General features: G+C 34.6%; 1 protein-coding gene across 9 annotated transcripts in view; it reads left to right on the forward strand.

Moving 5' to 3' along the window:
* The window catches only part of MAPK10 (mitogen-activated protein kinase 10), a 305,461-nt gene that overhangs the window by 164,759 nt on the left and 115,961 nt on the right, over positions 1 to 24,741 (forward strand). For all 9 annotated transcript variants that reach the window (XM_038582223.1, XM_038582225.1, XM_038582221.1 and 6 more), the window contains one exon: positions 11,666 to 11,835. In XM_038582223.1, coding sequence (XP_038438151.1) covers positions 11,666 to 11,835 — 170 coding nt within the window. The remainder of the gene's footprint in view (positions 1 to 11,665; positions 11,836 to 24,741) is intronic.

The raw sequence follows: 24,741 nt of genomic DNA on the forward strand, positions 1-24,741 counted from the left end.
CAAAAGAATAAATTTAGTGTTAAATTTGTGTCTTTTACGTTGGGCAGGGTTTTTTTTTCTAATGATTTATTAATTATCTGAGTTAATGAATAGATTCAATTATGCTACAAAGATTAAAAAAAGGTAAATATCTTAAGATTTGGTTCTGTAATGATGAACTTTCCTGTATTGATTAATTGTGGGTATGAGTTTAGTTTGCTTGAGGCACAAAAATATTGAACTTGACTTCTTATTGAATGATCTTAACCTTAATAAATGTAACTTAGTACTGTAAGTTCAATTATGACTGAAGTATTAATCAGGTTAAATGAACTTAATGCCTACATCTTTAAAAATATTTGTGCTATAAAGTATCCCAGAATTATCTGTGGTTTTCAGTGTACAATAAATCATGCTCTGCAAGAAAAGCATCAACGTGGTATTCTATTTTGATCTATATAGTGTTAAGTAATCAATCATTCCTTAAATACACTATTTTAATTCTATGTGAGACTTTGGATAATACATTAAGTGATAATTTTGCTTTTCTGTACAGATAATATCTGAGGTTGGGGTACATGATAAACAAAGCCTGGATTTTTTTAGTAGGTTAAGAAGAATAATGCTAACTTAGATCATGAATTATAAAACCAGTTCCAATCTGGAATGTGTCATTTAACTCTTCTTTCATTCATCTTCTCTAAAGGTGAATATTTATTTGATTATATACCCTATACATCTCTAACTCATTCCAAAAAAAGCTTAAGGTAGTTACAAAAGTACATATCTAAATAGATGAAAACCCAACTTTGGAGAATACGGAACTACTAGATTTAGGTACTGATTAGATCTTTTTATAATTATGCATTGGGAGAATCATATATATATCATTTGGATTTAAGAATAGTGCTCTTTGTTACATATATGAAAATGGTTCTAGTGTCCATTTTTAAATATATCATTTTATAAACTCAAATTTCCTCTTCTAAAAAATACAGATATTGTTTTATAGATAACTCAGTGAAATTTAGATAACTTGTAAATGTTTGGATTCCTAAATGATTTTTTACTGTCCTTCTATGGGAATATAGCCTCTTACTCCTACCCTGAGAAAGAGTTTCTTGAAAAATGAACTATTATTTATTAACCTGGAAAATTTTTCCTGTCTTAACTCTTTTTTTAAAATATTTTATTTATTTATTCATGAGAGACACAGAGAGAAAGATGGTGATACACAGGCAGAGGGAGAAGCAAGGCTCCACACAGGAAGCCCGACGCGGGACTCGATCCCAGGACCAGGATCACGCCCTGAGCTAAAGGCAGACACTCAACTGCTGAGCCACCCAGGCGTCCCTCCTGTCTTGATTCTATAATACCACTTATTATTGCCTATTTTATACTTTTTTTCTTTATCATAGACAAGCTGGAAATATGTAAATAAGAATTGTAGAATTCTGTGTCATTAGTTTAGTAGGTTAGATCATTGTGGCAATGAAGTCAGAATTCCAAGTTTGATTCGTAAAGAAGAACTTAATATTAAGCTCTTTGAGGACAGGAACCTTATATTCTTGGTGCTTAGAACATTTTCCGACACATTGTAAGACGAAAATAAGTATTTGTTGAGTGAAGAATATACTGCAGTAATAGACCTCAAGTCTCAGGGACTTATCAGAGCAAAAGTTTATTTCTTTTTATACAGTGTCTAGAACAGGTCAGCAAAGGGCTCTTCCCTATCTGGTGACTCGGGAATTTTGGCTTCAGCCACCTTGTGACTTACGAATTTAAGCTCTTGCCATCTTGTGATGTGCCAACTAAGACATCAGAGTGTGGAAAGAGATGGATTGTGGTGGCACATTCCCCAAATGTCCCTGCATTTAGCAAACCTTTGCCATTTCTACTGTAGTTCACAGGCCAGAATTCATCACGTGGCTCCAACAGAACTACAGAGGAAGGCATGGAAATGTATTGGAGCACAGGAATAGTCATGGAACAATGTTTTTGCCACAAATGAAAACACAGAAAAATATTCTATTACCTGACCATTCTCAAACCTATTGGTTGTATATTAACTGTATAGCAATATCATAGTGTCTTGGAATAGCACTACAGTTCAAGCCCATTTTTTGTTAAAAGCATTCTAAAACTGCTAATTAGCTATGTGTCTTTAAAAGGCTTTCTAACTTCTCAATAATAATTATAGTAATAATAATAATAATAATAATAATAATAAACCATTAAGGGTTTTTTTTATAAGCTTATACTATACTAAGAGCTTTATATAGATTATCTCATTTAATATTCTCACTAATGAAAAGAAGCAGTTTATTGCTGTCATTCTACAAATAAACACACTGAGTGTAAGATTGTAAAAAAGCTTGACCAAGACTTACAGTCAGGACTCTAAGATAAAAACTGGATTTTTATTCTTTGTTGAAATTCTCAGTCTAGGATTTCTCAATTGGAAAAAGGACAATATAAGGTCTTATGTGAAATGATATATTATAACCCAGCACAGTGTCTGGTCCTAATACTAGCTTGATGCATAGCTTTGAAGCAGTACTAGCTTTCTTCCTTCATATATAAATAGCAGGAGGCAGAAGCCATGCCTGCTCTATTTTTGATTACTGCCATGTGTTTTTTTCACATAATTGAAAATAATGGTTAAACAATTTAAGTCTTAAAGTTATTATTTCATTATTGATTTGTTATAAGCCATTGAGTCCACAGAGTATCCGACTCTGGGCAACCAATATAAAAGTCATATACATTTCAGGCTGTAATCCTCCTTAGAAAGTAACACTTTAAGAAACAGAGTGGAGAAAATATGCTCTTGACAGAAAAAAATCTAATCCTAAATATCATTAAGTATTGTCTCAAATCTCCTCCTTTAAAACTCATATGTAAATAATTTGATTCAGATTTAAAATGGATTGAACACATGCCTTTTTTGCCATTACAAATGGAATAGGAGGTATGGTTTCTGCTGAGTTTAAATAGCTGTCTTGGAATAGCATCATGAAGCAACTCAAAATTCTAGTCATAACTATGAGAATGAATAGCTCAATATTATTTGTGCCAAAAGCACAATCACCACCTTGTGGCAGTTACTTTTCAGTATCCAAATAACAATACTAAAATAATATCCAACAGATTGGCCAGTTAATTTTCTAGAGATGCATTTTGTAGCTAACTTATCTTGGCTATCGTATTGAGATAGATCAATGTTGTATCCATAGCATCTTCAATAGGCCTGGCATATAGTAGGTGATCAATATATATTTAACAAATGAATACATCAGACCTTAAAACTTTTAAAGCAGTTCTGAAAGTCCAGCTTTCCCTCACCAGCACTGTCTACTTCAACCCTAAATTATGTAATGTTCAGTTAAGTTCAAACTCCAGTCTGAGACAACTGATGAATATAAGGGAAGGGCATGCTATTAATTAATTTCTCTTGATTTTCTAAGCCCTATTCCTATAGCCCACCTTATCATAAGAAAACCATGTAATTGTTCTAAATTATTTTAGCTCACCTAGTGAATGGATTAGTAAAAAAAAAAAAAAATAAGAGCACACATTTTGGAATCGAATAAACTTTAATTTATATATTTTTTTACTTTAATTTATATTTATTGACACCACTAATTAATGGTTCTAAGACTGTGAGCCAATGAACAACTCTGTATGCCACTCTTTTCACCTGTAGTTAGTGTTAAATATAGTATTTAACAGAATATAAAGTTCACCTTTAGTAGATAAGCCATTAATACTGCTTTACCTTTCTTTCTCCTGTTGAATTATTGAAAGCTGATGTCACATAAATCATATGAAATATATTTTTATGTCTTTGATTAACAATATTGTATTGACTGCCTGATATTTGATTCTCAAAGTTATTATATAAAAAACTATTAAACATATTCTTCCTGAAGTTAAGTACTTGAGAAATTATATCTTGCCTGTGAACTGGTATGATATATTCTATGAGATTAATGAATCAAAACTTGCCATTCATTGTGTTTTGTTGTTGTTGTCACTATTTTTTCCTTTTGGCTTGGTGGAAGAATGACATTGTTTTGTGCTCAAAGTAGTAGATATTTGTAATGTAAGCCTTCTGGTAAAACTGTCATCTTCCAGCCTGCTTTATTTGAGATCTCTTCCTAAAATGGATTTAATGTTTTTTTTATTCCCGTATCTTTGATGGTGTTCTGCATAAATCCTTTTGGAACCACGCAGAACATAAATAATAAATGAATGAAAGAATAAAACGACTTGCTTAAGGTTTCACAGCTGTTAAGTACTGGCTTGGTACTATTTTCAGCCAAATCATTCAAAGGAAACTAAGGAAACTTAACCTCTAAAAATTTCTAAACCTTGATGTCTCCTGCTCAGATACTGACTAGCAGTAACAGGACAGTCAGGCACAAATGAAAATGGGGAAGGAGTACTTGTGACATATAGGTTATTAAATTTGAGAATAATGCAATCAAGACTTTGGACAACTACACAATAAGATCAGTAATGTAGAATGTTTTTCTTCACAAAATTCCATCGCTATAGGCTAGCAGCTAATTGGTGATAGGGACTCATTGCACAAAGTCCTTTCTTACCAATCTGCATAACATGAAGTCTTGTCACGGAACAGATTATACTCAGATTTCTTCTCTAACAAACTGCCTACCCAACTGCCAACAGCAATAACGGCTTCTTTTAATTTAGCTTTAAAATCTTTTGGCAGATGGGGGACAGGGAGGAAATAGGTTTGCTTTGAGTTTTTGTAAAAAAATTCTCATATCCACATAGAAATATTGATTCATTAAACATGAGATTAATATTCAGTGGAGGAATTAGTTATTTCAAAAATAATGTGAATCAATAATAAACTACTCTAAATCTATAATTATTTCTGAACCATATTGATTTTCATAAGTTGCCACTGTGGTGATTTATAATTTTTTAATATAATATTATGTATTTATAATTAACATAATTTCTTCTCTGGAAAGAGACTTCCATTTTGGTGAGCATTTATGAATACCTTTGGGTTTTAGTATAAATTCAATATAAATTGATGATGGAATGTTTATTTTCATAAACTAATTGAAAGAACACTAGTTGGGCCTATATGATACCTATGAGAGAGGGAAACATTTCCCTGGGAATATGACATCTGGGCCTGCTAATGAGGTGCTGATACCATAGAGAGCCACTGTGACATTTCTGATTCCACATCTTTTATTTACTTGGTTTGACCTGCATTACTTCTAGCTTTTGCCTCTCCAACTAGCTCTCTTTAAGTGGTGATGTCTCATGTCTCTTATATCTACTATTTTCTAATATAGTGGTCATATCGCCAAGAAGTTGTACACTCAAAGAATATGAACTCTTGGCCTTACAATAGTCCTGTTGAATCAGAAACTTTTCAGTAGGGCTCAGGAATCTGTTTTTTTCAAGCTCCTCTAGGAGTTCTGATCCATTTTAAAACTCTCCCTAGTGCTTGCTTCTGCAGCACATATACTAAAAACTCTCCCTTATGCTATTGGCCAGTCATGCTGTCCCAATGTGAAATTTTGGTTCTTCCCTTTTTGGGTTCAGCTCATCAGTTTGGTGACTGAACTAAGAATATGCTAAAACACATAACTGGAGAAAAATCTTTTTAGCATTGATAATTTTTTATAGAATACTTTAATGGCATACTTTCATAGGTACATTTTATTTCATTTCTTTTATTTATTTTTAAAGATTTTATTTATTTATTCATGAGAGACAGAGAGAGAGAGAGAGAGTCAGAGACATAGGCAGAGGGAGAAGCAGGCTCCATGCAGGGAGCCTGATGTGGGACCCGATCCCAGGACTCCAGGATCATGTCCTGGACCGAAGGCAGGTGCTAAACCACTGAGCCACCAAGGATTCCCCCATAGGAACATTTTATAGAGAAAAGTTTACATTTGAACTTTATAATCATAATAAAAAGGACCACATGGAAATACAGAATAAAATATATTGTGTTAAATATGTTCTAAGCTTTTTGAAATGCAATTTGGATTTGTAAGTTTGGGGCAAGGATGAGATCTAAGGGAAGCTTTTCAACACAACATATTTGCCATCAAATTTTTGGTTATGACATCAAACCAAGAAAATGTCCAATGCTGCTTTCTCTCTATCATACTATTTAATGATTAAAATAGCCTTTTCCCAAGGGGTGCCTGGGTGGCTCAGTCGATTAAGCCTCCAGTTCTTGATTTTGGCTCAGGTATGATCTCAAGGTTGTGAGATCAAGCCCATCAGGCTCCACTCTAGGCATGGAGCCTGCTTGGGATTCTCTTACTCCCCTTCCTTTGCCCCTTCCCACCCTACTGGTGCTCCCCCTCCCAAATAAATAAATAAATAAATAAATATTTAAAAAATAGCCTTTTCCCAATTATTTCAGGTACTTTCAAGGATGTGTTTTCTAACTTTCAGGTTTTATGTAAAGTTTAATTCAAAGTTAGGTATAGAGGGATCCCTGGGTGGCGCAGCGGTTTGGCGCCTGCCTTTGGCCCAGGGCGCGATCCTGGAGACCCGGGATCGAATCCCACATCAGGCTCCCGGTGCATGGAGCCTGCTTCTCCCTCTGCCTGTGTCTCTGCCTCTCTCTCTCTCTGTGACTATCATAAATAAATAAAAAATTTAAAAAAAAAAAAAAAAAAAAAAAAAAAAAAAAAAAAACAAAGTTAGGTATAGAGAGGATACTTGAAACATTGTGTGTGTGTACATGTATGTGTGAATTCATAAACTTTATTTATAATGATAATTTTCAATGAATGTGAGAAATTATATACTTTAAAATGGAGATAAAAGATCACTAAGTAATTTTATTTTAGAAAATGTGTCAAGGCATTAGATACTTCATTTGAATAGCTTTTTTATTTGTCATTTTTTGACTGGGAATTCTCTTCTTATTGAAATTTTGCTGCTGGTATAAACTCTATGATTGTTTTAACCATTTCTATCAAACTACCAAGTCCATATATAGCTTTCCCATTATATGAAAAATTCTGTTATCAGTATGCACTGGCAAAAATTACTGAGCACTTCTCAGGAGTGTGAACAATTGCTGAGATGCAATGATATAGTTATTCCAAATGTTGACCTGTCTCAATACCAGGACTTTGTTAAGTCCTTGAGTCTGGGGAAGTGGGGCTCTTTCAAATACTTGAATCTCAGGTGAGGCGTAATCCTTGTCCTAACTAGAACTCCGGTTTCCACTTCGTGTGTGCCATGAGCAATGGAATTTGGCAATCCATAAAGACACAAAATGTGTTCCCTGAGGCAGATATAGAAATATTGTTTTACTTTTCAAATATCTCAGGCAGAGGTGTAAGTTCCATTTCAGATGATCCTTCCCCTATAGTGTGTTGTTCTTAACATACATCAGAATGCTTAGAGGGCTTATTGAAACAGATTATTGGGCCTTGCCCACAGAGTTTCTGCTTCAGTAGGTATGGAGTGGGAGTGAGCACTTTCATTTCTAACAGGTTTTCAGGTGATGCTGATACTCCAGGAAGCACTTGATGAGAATGACTTTTTTTTTTTTTTAAAGATTTTATTTATTTATTCATGAGAAACACACACACACACACACACAGAGAGAGGCAGAGACACAGGCAGAGGGAGAAGCAGCCTCCTGGCAAGGAGGCCAGTGCGGAACTTGATCCCAGGACCCCGGGATCACGCCTTGAGCCGAAGGCAAAGGCTCAACTGCTGAGCCACCCAGGAGTCCTGAGAATGACTGTTTTAATGCTGTCTTTCTCATAGTCAGAGTCTCAAATCCTCAAATCAAAACCACCTGGATTGCCTAGTAATCTTCCAGTCATCAGGACGAAATGATGATGGCCTAAATCCCAATCTTTATGGTGGTATGGTAATGACTTGCCTTTTGTCAAGCTCCTCGGGTGCTCCAGGTGCACATTTCCTTTTGAGAACCAGTTAGAGGAGAGGTCCAGGAATACTGTTAGCTAGGGTAAACACTGGTCAAGTCTCCTCTCAAACATTACCAATTTTATACCTGTGGGTTGGCATCTAGTAGTTTTTTACATAGTAAATGAAGGAATTAATAAAAATGAATGAATGCAAGCAATTAGTTGCTATTCTTTTTTGCTTCCAACACCTTTTCTTTATTCTACTATAGAATATATCATCCATATTTTAATACTTGCTTATTTGGCTGTCTCCATCTAGACAGAGACCTTATCTTTTTGTTCTGTCTCCAGTGCCAAACAAACACAGTGTCTGGCACATAATATGTCAGTTATCAGTATTTGTTGGATTAAATGATTGTAAATAGTGGCTCAGTGGTAGAGCAACTGCCTTTGGCTCAGGTCGTGAGCCTGGGGTCCCAGGATCGAGTTCCACATCAAGATCTCTACAGGGAGCCTGCTTCCCTCCTGCCTATGTCTCTGCCTCTCTCGCTCTGTGTCTCTCATGAATAAATATATAAAATCTCTTTAAAAAATAAATAAATAATTGTAAATGTTGAATAGAATGTCTCTTAAGGTTAGTCTGAAAAAGATGTTCCACGAATTATTAAATTCCTTGATTTCTTTGAATATACATTAGAATGTTGGAAGAGGAGCATGGTGGACTCAAGTATAATATAAAGACTGAAACCACAGCTAGAAAAGCCACAGGCAAGTCTGAAGGAATAGGGTGGTACTAAGATACAGCATTAAGTCAGGGGTCTGGAACATAAAACATTACATACGATTAGTATTCATATATGCAGGACAGTTGGAACGAGCAACATTTCAGAGATGAAGGAGAGTAAGTGGGGGGAAAAGTAGATTATGTAGGTTTGATGAAGCTAGCGTGTGCTAAGAATTTTGTGGGTGGTTAGAAATGAGAACGTTAAAGGATGTAAAAAAGGATCAGAACATGACAAATGAAATCAGGTACTTCATCCATCCCAAATTAACCTTGGCAAAGGAATTGACTGGTAATCTAGCTCCAGTTATTTTTGTTTGTTTGTTGTTTTTATATTTATTAAATTTTGGGGGTTCTTTTTTTACCTTTCAAAGTTAAGAAGAAGCAAAAAGAATTTTAATAAGTTTAGTCTGCTGATAGACCAAAAACTCCTACAGTAGAAATGGAGTATGGTGCAGAGAGAAGTTCCTGATTCTGCTGTTGAAATCAAGGATTGTTCAAATACTAATGTTCTTCTTTCTTGTAGTCCACAGTCATTGTTTAAATTCTAAATCCTGTTTAGTCTCCCTGAATAGACTTACAATGCCCTGTAGTTGTTGTTTTTTTTTTTTTTTTTTTTTTTTTTTTTTTAGATTTATTTTATTTTGAGAGAGAGAAAGAGGGAACGAGTGAGCACATCCATGAGGGTTGGGTGGGGGGGCGGTGAGTGGACAGAGGTACAGGGAGAGTCTGATGCGGACTCTGCTGAGCCCAGAGGCCACCCGGCTCCATCTCTCAATCCTTAGTTCAGACCTCAGCCCAAACCAAAAGTTGATGCTCAGCCTACTGCGCCACCCAGGCGCCCCAATTCTGTTTTTTAATAGTCTTGTTTAATTTCCTGTTCCATGCCTCAGGGACTATATCTTGCATTTCACACCTCTCCTTATTGTACTCATAAAATACTGAATTTTCGGTCATTTTTCCAACCAAGCTGGATTCCCCAACTTCAGTCCACTTTGTTCTTTGAGGTCTGTGTGCATTTGTACTGGATTGCAGCCACCCTATGTCTTCCAGTAATAGGCTGGTTCCGGTCATGTGCATTCTGCTTTCATTCTGTATGGGGTCTGTAAGGTCCGCCAACTAGATTCGAAGGTTTGGCCACTCATGTCCACATAGTCCCCAATGTATCCTCCTCATTTATATTACTCGGTGCTGCCTGTCTCCCTTTCCGAGAGTATGGAAAGACCAATTAGTTTGTATTTCTGTTTCTGTTTGTTTTGGTTTGGTTTTTATAAATGAAATGCCAAAATTTTCTAAGGACAATGGTTTAATGACCAACCAGAGGTTCAGAGCCTAAGGAGATCTAAATTTTTTTCAAATTATGTGAGAATCAGATTTTCAGAAGCCAGTTTTTTTTTTCTTTTTTTTTTCAGAAGTCAGTTTGTACTCAAACCATACAAAAATCCTTTAGTTTAGATTCTGCGCTCAGAACATTAAAGACAGGGTTTCTGTTTTCTTTTGTTTACTAATTAAACCTTTGGCATAACTCAAAATTCATGAGGTATGTAAGAAATTATTCACTGTATAAGAAATTATTCATGAATGTCCCACTCATTGCAGGATAACCAGCACTGTTTGATAAGCCAACTAAATACAAGCCACATCTCCTACCATATGGTATACCAAAAATGTCCACAAATCTCCCAAATGTTCACCAATGTTAATGACACTTCTAAAGAGAACCATTTATTTAGACTATTTCCTTTTCAATTTTTGGGATTGGGAAGGAACCCACGGACATGAGAGTGCTCAAAGCTTGAACAAAATCAGCAAAAAGGAGAGGGGATGACTATTGGGCAGGCATCCAACAGTGTGTGCCATAACAAACAGTCTAGACAATATTCTATACAGTCCTTTCTAGCTATAGAATTGAAACTACTTACTGTCTCAAAATGCAATATAAGTTTATTTATGGGTAAACAATAATTATGGATAATGGGTATTTATATTATGTTCATATATCATGATTCATAAATCATGATTCAAACTTTCAAGGACAGTTTCTTTAATTGCTAAATATTATAAAGTAAAAAAAAAAGTAAAAAAAAATTATAAAGTAGAAGAACTTCTCCTAAAGATAAACAAAAGATATGCAATCAAGATATTTAAATCCAGGGGCAGCCTGGGTGGCTCAGTGGTTTAGCACCGCCTTCAGCTCAGAGCGTGATCCTGGAGACCCGGGATCGAGTCCCATGTCGGGCTCCCTGCATGGAGCTGCTTCTCTCTCTGCCTCTCTCTCTCCTCTCTGTGTTTCTCATGAATAAATAAATAAAATCTTAAAAAAAAAAAAGATATTTAAATCCAAACTTGCAAAGGATAAAAAGATATCATGTGGGATTTTAGAATAATGTTAATTTGGACTAAAATTGTTCAATGTTTAATGTAGGATAATAACATTTTTGGTATTATTGAGAACAAATGAAGGCAACACTATTAAATTCAAATTTACCTAATTAAATAATTAAAGATACATTATTTTGCATCTCATTTTTTTTTTCTGAGAAAGGGATATGGATACAATCTCTTATCCTTTCTCATATGGCTGTTTTAATGGATGATCAGGAATTACCTCTGAAGTTTCTAGTATAGTCAATGGATCTAGTATATGTTTGGTAGCTGTTTGCTTCATGAAATTTTTTTTTGCTTCATAAATAATTAAATGGTTCTAATGAGACATTTCAGAAAAGATTATGTAAATCTAATCTACATAATTTATTTTCACCATTAAAACTATTAGTTTTAATGCTGAAAATAAATTATTCTATGTATGTTTTCTGAGTCCTTTTACTCCAGATTATCTTACATGGACTAATACATATTTTTTATATGAAATACAGTTTATATAATGATGATAGATGACTGAATTAGTAATCATTAGAAGAACAGACTTTTCTATGTCTCTTTATCAGTCTGGTTGTTCGTTTTCTCATGGTTTTTTTTGTTGTTGTTGTTGCTATTTTCTCAGGGATTCGATAAACAAGTGGATGTGTCATATATTGCCAAACATTACAACATGAGCAAAAGCAAAGTTGACAACCAGTTTTACAGTGTGGAAGTGGGAGACTCAACCTTCACAGTTCTCAAGCGCTACCAGAATTTAAAGCCTATTGGCTCTGGGGCTCAGGGAATAGTTTGGTAAGTGAAATGGATTTAACATACATATATGTGTTAGCATATATATTTATTTACTGAAGTATAATTAACATACAGTGTTTTGTTAGTTTCAGGTATACAGCATATTTTATAATTGTATACATTACCCTGCTTATCATGATATGTATAGTCACCATCTGTCACCAAATGTTATTACAATCTTATTGACCATATTCCCTATGTTGTACTTTTCATCTCTGTGGCTTCTTTGCTTTATAGCTGGAAGTTTGTACTTTTAATCCCTTTTATCTATTCACGCATTTCCCGTCTCACCTCCCCTCTGGCAACCACCAGTTTGTTCTCTGTATTTAAGAATCTGTTTTTTGGTGATTGTCTCTTTGTTTTGTGTTTTAGATTCCACATGTAAGTAGAATCACATGGTATTTGTCTTTCTCTGCTTGACTTATTTCACTTAACTTGTATTTTTAAAGGGAATAATACTGTGTATGTCAACTAGCCACAAACACCCCCACAAATAAACATAAACAAATAGTACTATTTGAGATGGGAAGAAGTCTTCTAGCAAAGAAAAATAAAATTATGAACATTATTTGTAATTCATTATTAATTTACTAAAAATATGTACAGCTTTGCTAGTGAATAGTCTTTCTACTCACCAAAAGTATCCATTACACAGCAACCATGGAGAAACCAAGAAGACCAGAGTTTTTTTTTTGGCTAATACACTTAGAAAATTTTATTTGGATGTTTTTGCAGCAAGAAATGAGGGGGTATGTTTTAAGATAACCAGCAAATAAAATAATCTACACCCCAAAGAAGCATAAATGATATCTCAAACATTCCTATAACCTTTAAAGTTCAATATTTAAAATTCAGTTACCTATTGGTAAGTGGTATTTTAAAAATGTCTGTTATATGTCTCCAAAATGGAAAGATTCTGGGCTCCTTTACTAACCATTCTTTTATGACATTTTTGAGTGGCAATTTGAAATGATGACAAATCAAAACCTGATTATCTGTTGTGAAATTCTTGCAAAAGTGATAATATCAAATTGATAAGCATTTATTTTATGTAGTTTTAACTTGCAGTGTAGCCACCAAATGTATTTAGTATGAATGTATTAGCATAGTAATTTTCAACTTGATGACTCATACCTATAAGTAAAAATTTAGCACATGTACCATAAATATGTATAGTTTATATATTTATAGAGGATATTTACTTAGATCCGTATGCTTATTTGTTATATAAACTACTGCTACATTAGTAATATCCATTCAGAAACATGAACACTCTTAAAAGATGAGATAAAGGTGAAATAAACATTATTTTAAAATATATTTTACATTTTTTCATTCATTTGATATAATGTAATTTTGATGATAGGAATGTGGCAGTGTTCATTATTTTTTTAACTTTTATTTTATATTTCATAAACAATTTTAAAATCTGGTTCACTTCACTTTTTTAAAGACTTTTTTTTAGAACAAAATGGTTCACAGCAAAATTGAGATGAAAGTACAGAGATTTTCCACATTCTTCCATATTCCTCCTACCTCCACACATGGGTAACCTCCTCCACCACCAACATCCTCCATAAAAGTGGTATGTTTATTACAATTGATGAACCTAACTGATACATCATAATCACCAAAGCCCATTTTATACCTTAGGATTTATTCTTGGTGTTGTACATTCTGTGGATTTAGACTAATGTAGAATGATATGTATCCATTAAGGTATCATACAGAATATTTCCACTGCCCTAAAAATCCTCTATATTCCACATGTTCATCCTTCCTCTTACTCCCAACTCCTGTTTCCATAGATTTGCCTTTTCCAGAAAGTCATAGAGTTGGAATCAAACAGCATATAGCCTTTTTAAATTGGCTTCTTTGACTTAGTAATATGTATTTAAGGTTTTTCCATGTCTTTTCAGAGATTGATAGCTCATTTCTTTTTATCATTGGCATACCTAGACATACACTGAAATGTCTAGGCATGCCATGATTTATCCATTCACCTGCTTTAGATTATGTTGGTTCCAGGTTTTGGTAATTATAAATAAAGCTGCTTTAAACATCCATGTACAGGTTTTTATGTGGACATAAATTTTAAAGTTCACCTCATTTTGATAACTGGTTTTAAGTTTACTCTCAATGCTTAGTCAATGCAGATAGTAGTAGTGCATGCAACATTGGTGTACTTCTAAGTCATTTATTAGCATTTAAATTTCATTTATCAAATATACCAAGGCCTTTATTAAAATTTACTTAATAATTATCTAAGTCAATCAGTAATTGTTTTTGCTATTCAAAAGATGGAACAGTTTAACATTTTTAACAATGGATCAAACCTTTCATTTCAAAGATATTTAAGCTGGTAAAGTCTTATTTTTAATTTTTATTTATTTGTTGTAGTACAGGTATGAGATGAACCTCTTTATGGCACAAAATAATTTCCTAGAGTGGTAGGCAAAATAATGGTCCCCAGATTCTAATCCCCAGAATCCTTGACTATGTTATCTTAGGTGGCAAGAGGGACACTGCTGACATGACTAAAGTTACAGGCCTTAAAATGGGGAAGTTATCCTGAGATATCCAGGAGAGATCAATCTAATCACATGAGTTCTTAGAAAGTGGAAAAGAAAAGTAAAAGAGTGGGTCAGAGAGATACAATGGGAAAAGAGAGATAAGAGATTTAAAACAGGAGAAAGACTTGCTTTATTTTGGCTGGCTTAGAAGATAGAGGAAGATAGAAGAAGATAGAAGATAGAGGAAGAAGGCCATGAGTTAGGGAAATTTCTAGGCTTCCAGAAATTGGAAATGCTGTCCGCCTCCAATCAGCAAAAATATAGAGGCTGCATTAGAGTCATGCAACCATAGGAAATTGGAATCTCCCAACAAATGCAAATGAGCATGGAAGTGGATTCTCCTCTAGCACCTCCAGAAAGGAACCAGTCTGCTAACATATTTAGCCTGATGAGGCCCATGTAAGGGCTTTGGACCTGTAGAACTGTCAGATAATAAATTTGCGTTGTTTAAGCAGTTGTTTGTGATGTTTGTTGTTGCAGTTATACTAATACAGATAGTATGGTAAAGATTCTATTATTAAGATAAATGCTATAAATCTCCTAGAGCAGGCACACTGAACTATAATATTTTCAGCAAAAGGAATTTAGGGTGCTTCTGTCAATCCCCCTCAAACTATGAAATTTCCCTTTGCCTTTCAAACATTTTTTACCCTAGGTAATATGAGACCAACTGCTAGAAAGGGATAATGTGTGTTTGGGAGAGACCAGTTATTAATTTGTTTATTAAATATTAGTACTTTTAATTTCCTTTCTACATTACAATATATGTTTATATTTTCTGCATTATGCTAGATGTCTCGTATACCATGTAAAGAATGGGAAGAGTTAGGAGAGCTAGGACAGTTAGGAGATCACTGCATTTATAAACAACTTTCAAAATGTGATAAAAAATAAGAAAAAAGAAAAATTCTTATAAAAGAAGAGAGACGGAGAAAGCAGAGGGATTTCTGGTTACTTTTCAATAAAGGAAAATTGTAGAACATGAGAAAATTTTCCTACACTTTTCAGTTCATACTCATTGAGATTGCTTTATTTTCCTTTTAAGTAAAGCTGCCACAGAAAATTAGGGCACTAGTGAAAGGAAGCTAATAGATCCTTAATGATTAAAAAATGGACCAAAGTAGTATTTTTCTTAAGAAGTTAACAGACTGTTCCAGAAATAGCTGAAAATCTACTAAAAATTTTGTGGCATATTTTTGGGACATTTTGGGCCTCTATTTATTCTTGTATAAGACAGAAATCATCTTAGGTCTTAGGTATACTAACTGAAACAGATTTCAATAAATAAATATCCTTGAGTAAAATTTTTAATCCAGTTTAACAATAGATTTATCAGCACATTTGTCAATAAGGACACCCGAATTCCAAAACATTAGCCTTGGAGTTTCCTGGGATGATTATTAGTCTTTTGGTTTATAGCTGAGGGAATTAAGCCGGCAAAGACCAAGATGAAGGGACAGAAATAGGATGGCATATTCCTCTTACTCATCTTCTAATTTGTTACTCTACCATGTGCACAGACAGCACAATTCCAGCACATTCCTTTCTGGACATGAATATAGTTGTCCCTTCCTAATACCCCTTTCTCAGCCTAGCTTTGAGATACCTTTGTTTATTTATCATGACCTAGGTTAATAGTATACTATTTCTTTTGAAGATCTATTCCTGTATTAATTTGTCCTCTCTACCTACAGCCTTTAATTTAATTTCCTTTTAATTGCCTTTTGTCACTGGTGAGTTTATCCACCTCTCCTACATCAAACACAGATACATTCTTAGACATGTTTCTAAAATCCACAGACCTTTCTTCTGCTCATGAAAACTCAAATTTGTGTATTTTGTTCTATACGATCCTGAATATAGTGACTGAGAGAAATTGGAAACTAGAAGTATCTAGGAACTTTGGACATGGGAGGCAATCTGAAATTGATGATTCATTTATTTTGCTTTATTTTCTTTAGAGCAGGAATAAAACATGTAGGAACCAATTTCAAAAAGGATGTTCATCATCAATTTTTTTTTGTATGTGCTGCTACAAAATTTTGTGTGTGTAATAACGATTTTACTTTTCAAGTACAAATGTTGGTATACTGGTATTTATGTTTGAAATGGGGTCTCATTTCTACTGTTTCACTTACCTTAAATTTATTATTGGGTTCTTATACTTTCTTTCTTCTCTTTGGATTACTTCATTGCTTATTCACTATCAAGGGAACAAACAGGCAATACTTAAATATCTTCAAAAAGAATTAATCACTACTATGGTATTTTTTCATTCATTGTGGGTGATGGACCAACAATGTCATTTTTGAGAATCATTAAATAAAATCTAATAGGAAATAATTTGAAATAAATGAAAGTTTTTTATCTCTGAGAGAAGAAATAAAGATTATCTATTATAACAGAAAGATACAATGATTGAGCAGGCTCCAAGATGGCAGTATAGTAAGATCCTGAACTCACCTTCTCCTATGGACTTCCAAGTCTACACCTACATATGGATCATTTCCCTCTGGAAAAGATCTTAAAGCAAGATGAACTGTTCACCACAACAGAGTATAAAAGGACCAGACTGAGCATGTAGGAGAGGCAGAGTAATAATCTTGCAAAACCCCCACCCTCATTGTAGCAACACACAATAGGGAGGAATCTCATCGGATAGGCACATTGAGTACCCTGGCACCTGGGATATGCATCAGAAAGATGAACCCCCAGAATGTCTGGTATGGAAAATCAATGAGACTGATTTTTGGGGATCCCAAAGTGCCATAGGAAACTGAGGTTCCCCTCTTGGAAGGCTTCTATGGGCACTATTTGCATAATGGAAAGACTTGGTATCAGAACTCTGTCATTTCTCTCTAACTTAACCTATAACTATAATGATCCTGATAAACAATAGCAACCCCCCTCAAAAGAAAGAAAGAAAGAAGAAACTAGGGTTCCCCTCTTGGAAGGCTTGTGTGTGGTCTTGCTTGCCCCAAGATCCAGTGAATAAACAGTAGTTTGAAAAATACCTAGAATATATGTGAGGGACATTCATTTGCTGATCTGAGGTCATTGGCTGGGGGGTGAGGGACAGTTGAGATTTCTCCTTAGAAACAGAGGTACTGATAGTTGTCATTTTTATACTCTACACAGCCTGCTAGCACAAGCAGGTGACCTTGGACACGGCATTGTGTCTGGGACAGGTTGGGGTGAGAATTTATGGCAGTTACTGAAACCGGAGAGCACAGTCAGTTACAACTCTCCTCTGTTCCCTGGCTGGGGTGGACAAGAGCATGCAGTCATGGCATTCTTCCATGCTCTGCCTAAAGATAGTGCGTGCACTGACAAGGCTCTCTCTTGCTGCATCACTGAAGCCTGCGGGCATGCGTAAACAAGACAAGTTCTTGCTGCCTCTCTGAAGCAGGCAGGCATATCCTACCTACTACAGGATTCCGCTGCCTTGCTAGAGCCGAGGGCATTTGCAATCTACACAGGGTACATCTCTTCATCACCTGACCCTGGTGCCCCAGAGAACTGGCATTTCATAGCTCCATGGGATTGTAACAATTAGAAAGACAGCTCTTGGCCCCCACTGGAGGGAGGTACACAGGCAGCAGATTAAAACACAATTCCAGTCTTCCTATGAGAAAAGCATATTTACTTAGCCTGGAGCTTCTGCCTGAGGGACATGCTTCTGGTTTCCCACACATTTAGAGGTCTAAGAGGTGCTCCAAGGGAGCATAAGCAGGGAGACACCATCCTTGCACATTCTCTTGACCTTACTATAGCCATTGTAACTTCCCAAAAAAGGAGCTTATATACCCTTCTGGAGTCCCCATTGCTGCTGTCACTCAGGGGACATCTCCAGATCTCCTGGTTTGGAGGCTAACAGGGATTACGATTGCAGACCCATAGGACTGTATATATTTGCATCCTGTAAAGCTACTGCCTGAGAGTTTGGCTTGCAATCAGCCTGAAACAGGGTGCTAACTGAGATTCCTTCCCTTGGATCAATGACTCAAACATGGGGGTATATCAAGAATAAATCAGGCAGTTTAGACAATCACAAAGGTTCAAGGGACAACCAAAAGCTAGGACAAGGTTGAATGAAAAGGATTACAACTGAAAGAGGTAGCTGTTTTGCCAAATACACAGAAACACAGAGAGTCAAAAAAATAAGGAAGCAGAAATATGATCTAGATGAAAGAAAAGACAAAACTTCAGAAAAAGACCTGATGATAGAGATAAAGAATTCAAAAGTAATGGTAAAGAATTCAAGTAATGGTCATAATGATGCTCACTGAACTCAAGAGGATAAACATAGACTTTAACAAAGAGATAGAAAACATAAGAAAGTAGAAACAATTTAAGAGCTGAAGAACATGACTGACCTGAAAAATATGCTGGGGGTTGGGGTGGGGAGTTCAACAGCACACTGGATGAAGTAGAAAAATGGATCAGAAATTGGAAGACAAAGCAATAGACTCCTCCAGACAGAGGGGCAAAACAAACAAACAAAAAAAAGTAAATAAATGAAGATAATTTAAGGGACCTCTAGGGAACATCAGACAGAATAAAAGGGTCCCAGAAGAAGAGAGTGAGAAAGAAACAGAAAGCCTATTTAAAGAAATAATGGTGAAAACTTCCTTCACCTGGGGAGAGAGACAGCCAGGACTGGGAAGCCTAGAGAATGTCAAATAAAATGAACCCAAAGAGCACCACACCAAGTAACATAATTAAATTGCCAAAAGCTAAAGAGAGAATCTTAAAAGCACCAAGAGAAAAATAAATTATTTCATACAAGGGGAACTCCATAAGACTATCAGTAGATTTATCAACAGAAACTTTCCAGGGCAGAAGAGTGTGGCACAATATTTTCAAAGTGCTGAAAGAAAAAAAAAGCTTTCAAACAAAAATATGCTACATGGCAAGATTATTATTTAGACTTAAAGGAGAGATAAGGAATTTTTTAGACAAGCAAAAGCTAAAGGAGTTCACTACTAACAAACTGGCCTTACAAGAAATAATAAAGGGACTTCTTTAAGCTTAAAATAAAATGGCAAAAATTAATAACAAGAGACCATATGAAAGTGAAAATCTCACTGGCAAAGGTAAGAATGTAGGAGAGGTGGTAGCTACTTCAGAAGGTTAAAAGACAAAAGTAGTAAAATTAACTAGAACTACAAAAATCAGTGAAGAGACACATACAATAAAGAGATGTAAAATATGACATCAAAAACATAAATTGGCAAGGGAGTAAAAGTATAGAGTTTTGGAATTATTCAAATTTAAGTTGCTATCAGCTTAAAAATAGACTGTTACATAAATAGGCTGTATGTGTTATGTGAGCCTCAGTGTAACTACAAAGAAAAAACTTAAAGTAAATACACAAAAGAAGATAAGAAAGGAATCTAAGCATAACATTAAAGAAATTCATCAAGCCACAAAGCAAAAGAGAAAAGAAAGAGAACTACAAACCAACACCCCCCCCCAGTCAAGAAGACAATGAACAAAATCACAATGAGTACATACCTATTTGTGATTATTTTAAATGTAAATGATCTGAATTCTCCAATCAAAAGCCATAAAGTGGTTGAATGGATTTGAAAAAAGATGCATTTATATACTGCCTGTAAGAGATTCACTTCAGATATAAGGACACACAGACTGAAATCGAAGGGATAGAAAATGATGTTGCATGGAAACGGAAACAGAAAGAAAGTTGAGGTAGCTATACTCCTATCAACAAAATAGACTCTAACATAACTGTAATAAAAGATGAAGAAAGACATTACATAATGATAAAGGGCTCAATCCAACAAGAAGATAAAACAGGTGCAAATAGGGTGCCTGGGTGGCTCTGTTGGTTAAGTGTCTGCCTTCAGCTCAGGCCATGATCTCAAGCTCTTGGGATTGAGCCCTGAGTTAGGCTCTCTGCTAATCAGGGAGTCTGCTTCTCCCTCTCCCTCTGTGCTTATGCTCTCTCTCTCTCTCAAATAAATAAATAAAATAAACATTAAAAAAAAACAGGTGTAAATATATGTGCACCCAATTTTGGAGTACTAAATATGTAAAGCAGATACTAATGGACCTAAAGGGAGAAACTGACAGCAATACAATAATAGTGAGGGATTTTAACATTCAACTTATTTCAATGGATGGGTCATTCAAATGGAAAATCAATGAGGAAGTATCAGCCTTAAATGACACATTAGACCAAAGAGACTTAACCTATCTATAAAACATTCCACCCCAAAGCAACGGGATACATATTCTTTTCAAGTGCATGTGGAATATTCTCCAGAATGGGTTACATAGTAGATCACAAAACAAATCTCAATAAATTCAAGAAGATTGAAATCATATCAAGAATCTTTTCTGACCACAATGGTATGAATAATAGTCAACTATAAGAAGAAAACTGGAAAAACTGCAAATATGACGAGATACAACAACATGCTACTGAACAACTGTGGGGTTATAGAAGAAATTTAAGAAATAAATTAAAAATACCTAGAGACAGAAGAAATCAGAAATAAGATATACCAAAATCTAGAGGATGCAGCAAAACAGTTCTAAAAGAGTAGTTCATAGTATCCACCTAAAGACACAAGAGAAATCTCAAATAAAAGATTTAACTTTACACCCAAAGTAATGAGAAAGAGGAAAACAAACCAAGGCCGAAATTAGTAGAAGGGTAGAGATAATAAAGATGAGAGTGGAAATAAATGAAATAGAGACTAAAAAGATAAGAGAAAAGATCAATGAAACTAAGAACTGTTTCTTTGAAAAGATGAACAAAATTGATAAACATTTACCCAGATTTATCAAGAAAAAAGAGACAGGGCTCAAATAAAGAAAATCAGAAATGAAAAAGAAGTTACAACTGATACCACAGAAATATAAAGGATTGTTAAGAGACTTCTATGAATAAAGTAAATGCCAACAACCTAGAAGTAATGCATAGATTCCTAGAAATTTGTCAACTTTCAAGACTGAGTCATGAAGAAATAGAAAATCTGAATAGATTGATTACTAGTAAGGAGATTGAATCAGTAATCAAAAACTTCCTAACAAAAAAAATCTGGAACAAGACAGCTTCACTGGTGAATACTACCAGTCAAAGATTGTCCTTCCCAAAACCTGTCCTTCCCAAACTCCTCCAAAAAACTGAAGTGGAGGGAAACATTTTAAACTCATTTTACAAGGACAGCATTACCCTGATACCAAAACCAGACTAGGACACAAAAAGAAAGAAATAAGAAAAGAAAAAAGAAAAGAAGACGAAGAAAAGAAAAAAGAAAAGAAGACAAAGAAAATAAGACAAAGAAAAGAGAAAAGAAAAAAGAAAAGAAAAAGAAAATTACAGGCCACTATCCTTGATGAACATAGATGGGAAAATCCTCAACAAAATGTTAGCAAACTGGTTTCAAACAGAGATAGACAAATACTTCATGATTTCACTGATACGTGGAATCTAAAAAACAAAACAAACAAAGTAAAACCTGGATTCATAGATACGGAGAACAGATTGATGGTTACCAGAGGAAAGGAGGCTTGTAGGGATGGGCAAAATGAGTGAGGGAGATTAAGAAGTACAGACTTTCAGTCTTAAAATAAGTGAGTCATGGGGATATAATATACAGCACCGGGAATATAGTCAATAACATTGTATTAACTTTGTAATATGACATGGTAACTGGACTTATTGTGATGACCATTTTGCAATGTACACAAATGTCAAATCAATATATTGTACATCTGCAACTACTATAATACTGTATGTCAACTATACCTCAATAAATTTTTTAAAAAAGAAGAAGAAACAATGATTCTGCGTCTCCACATGAACAAAGAAGTCCTCTGTACCTTCCCAGGTGGAGCATTATAATCTAGAAGATGCTTTTTTAACAACAGTAGTGAGGAGCTGGATGACCAAATATTTCAGAATATTTTTCCAGTCATCAGGAGATGATTTCATGAGGGTTGCTTCTACTGCCCCCTCCAGAACCAACAACAACAACAGGAACATAGGAACAAATCAACAGCAGAGAGTTCACTGTCTTCTCTCACTTCCATCCTGCTGTTGCTTGCCAAGCCAAGGAACATTTCTGTTTTCTCTGTTATTTTCTCCAAAGATGATTCAAACTGACAAAGTGGTGGCAAAAGTCAACAACCAAGCTTATGCAGTGAAGACTTGCAAAGGTTGGTCTGCTCTTAACCTGAAAAGAGCTGATTGTTCAATTTAAATGACTGGAATTAAAGCCATATCCTTTCCCTTGGACTTGTTCTCTTTGACATCTGTCCTTCTCAAGCTGTAATCAGTTTGTAAGCAGTACCAATCCAGTTTTGCAAGATGATCTTTTACAGGATATTTATATCAAAGATGAAAGCTTAATACTGACAAAAGCATAGGTTTTGAGTGGCTTATTACAAAATCTCTGAGCCTAGAAAATTAAATATTTAGAAATAAGTTGATACATTTTATGTTAACTAAACTTTTATAAATTCCAATCAGAGCTAGAGGATAGCATTTAATTAAAGTTGAAATAATGGTATTTATAAGATGCCCTGGAAATAATCCAGTATATTAATCTATCTTAAATTGAACATATATCCGTATATTTATATACGTATTGAATATAACAAATAATTTATAGTATATATAACATATGTACATATAATACATATTAATCCAATGGATTCATTTATCTTAATTGGTATATATGCTATTTATAGACATGTCTATATATACACACACATACACACAGAAACACACATGAATTTCATACATAGAGATATATTTATAGCTCTGTTTTCCACAGAAATCTGGAAAATCACTTCTGGTGAATGTCCTTCAGTTAGTGATCTATAGCAACAAGATCCTATGCAGGTAAACAATCTAGGATATAAATTGCCAGGCATGTTCAACAAAACCTTGGATGTTCACATATTCCTATTTTCTCACCTTCCTTTGGTAAGTGACTGTTGGTGAATAGAGTGAGCCTGTGTGGCAACGTCCTTTAATCTTAGTTAAGTGAAGAGTTAGATACGCCAAAGGGAAGTCTAAAATTCCTATACTTAATAGGGAATAAAAATATTCCATAAGCAACACTGTGGTGCAGGAAATGAAATTTGTTACAGCACTTTATCTAGTGGGCCCTTCCTTGGCCCAATATTTGATGCTGCAGCTATGTTATCTTGGCACACATGTGTATATACACATGAGTTTTAAACCTTGTCTATTCCCAGGTAGAATGCGAAGTGATGAAAAACATAGATGTGACTTAGTATACACCCAACACATAAGGGACTTGGGAAACAAGGAATCCCATATACCTCAGGGTAGAATATTGATAGTCTGACAAATCAGAACTACTCCCAAGGGAGTCTGAGTTATTGACTACAGAGCTCCCCATGCCTTCCATGCCTTAAGTAATAGGCGTATAGAAAGGAAGGACTTTCTTTGTTGTTTGCTTTATTTTTGTTTTTTTGAATTAAACACAATTTGAATCTTTGACTTCCTACTTCTGCATAGTACCAGTAGGTAGAATTACTGTGGGTAAGCCAGAGCTCTCATCAAAAACTAGACTGGATCCAGTGAAGCAATGGAATCAAACACTAAAGAAGCAAAAAAAAAAAAAAAAAAAAATCTCTGGATTTTTCAAAAGCTTAAAAAAATTACTGGTAATAATGCCAAGTCAAGTCATATTAGTAAAGCAATTGCTGCCCGTGGAAACTTCTTCAAATAATAATAGCCTCTTGGTACTTAAAAATTGGTTTATTGTAAGTTTTCTTTTTTTAATGTACTAATTTTTATTCAAGAAAAATGAGTATTGAGTTACTGATGCTTTTAACAGCTTTTCTCATTTTGGTGACGAATTGGAGCTATTCCATCTATGCACTGATTTAATCATCTTTGAACTACTAGCACAATTCTTTTTTTTTTTTTTTTTTCAAAATGGCTGACAAATTTAGGGGATATTTGTAAATAGTACCAGAACAAAAGAGATTGAAACTTGGCAACGTTAGGGCACATGATGGAAAGATACTCAATATCTGTTTATTGCTGATTATGATTCAGAAGGAAATTAATTAAATAAATTCTTTGAATTCTGTAAAATATTTGCACATTTAAATATTATCAATTCAATTAGAGATACTTTATGATACCTTATATTATCATGTTCAGTCTTTACAGTTCTAAATATACTTAACTTCAAGGTAATTGGACTTACCATTGTATTTCATCAATGATTATACTTAACTTCCAGTCTCTAAAGCCTTGGGTTACACATCTGTAAAGTGGGGATAATATTATCTCACAGGACTCAAAAAGCATAAAATT

Source organism: Canis lupus, chromosome 32, assembly GCF_011100685.1.
Source record: "Canis lupus familiaris isolate Mischka breed German Shepherd chromosome 32, alternate assembly UU_Cfam_GSD_1.0, whole genome shotgun sequence".
NCBI lineage: Eukaryota > Metazoa > Chordata > Mammalia > Carnivora > Canidae > Canis > Canis lupus.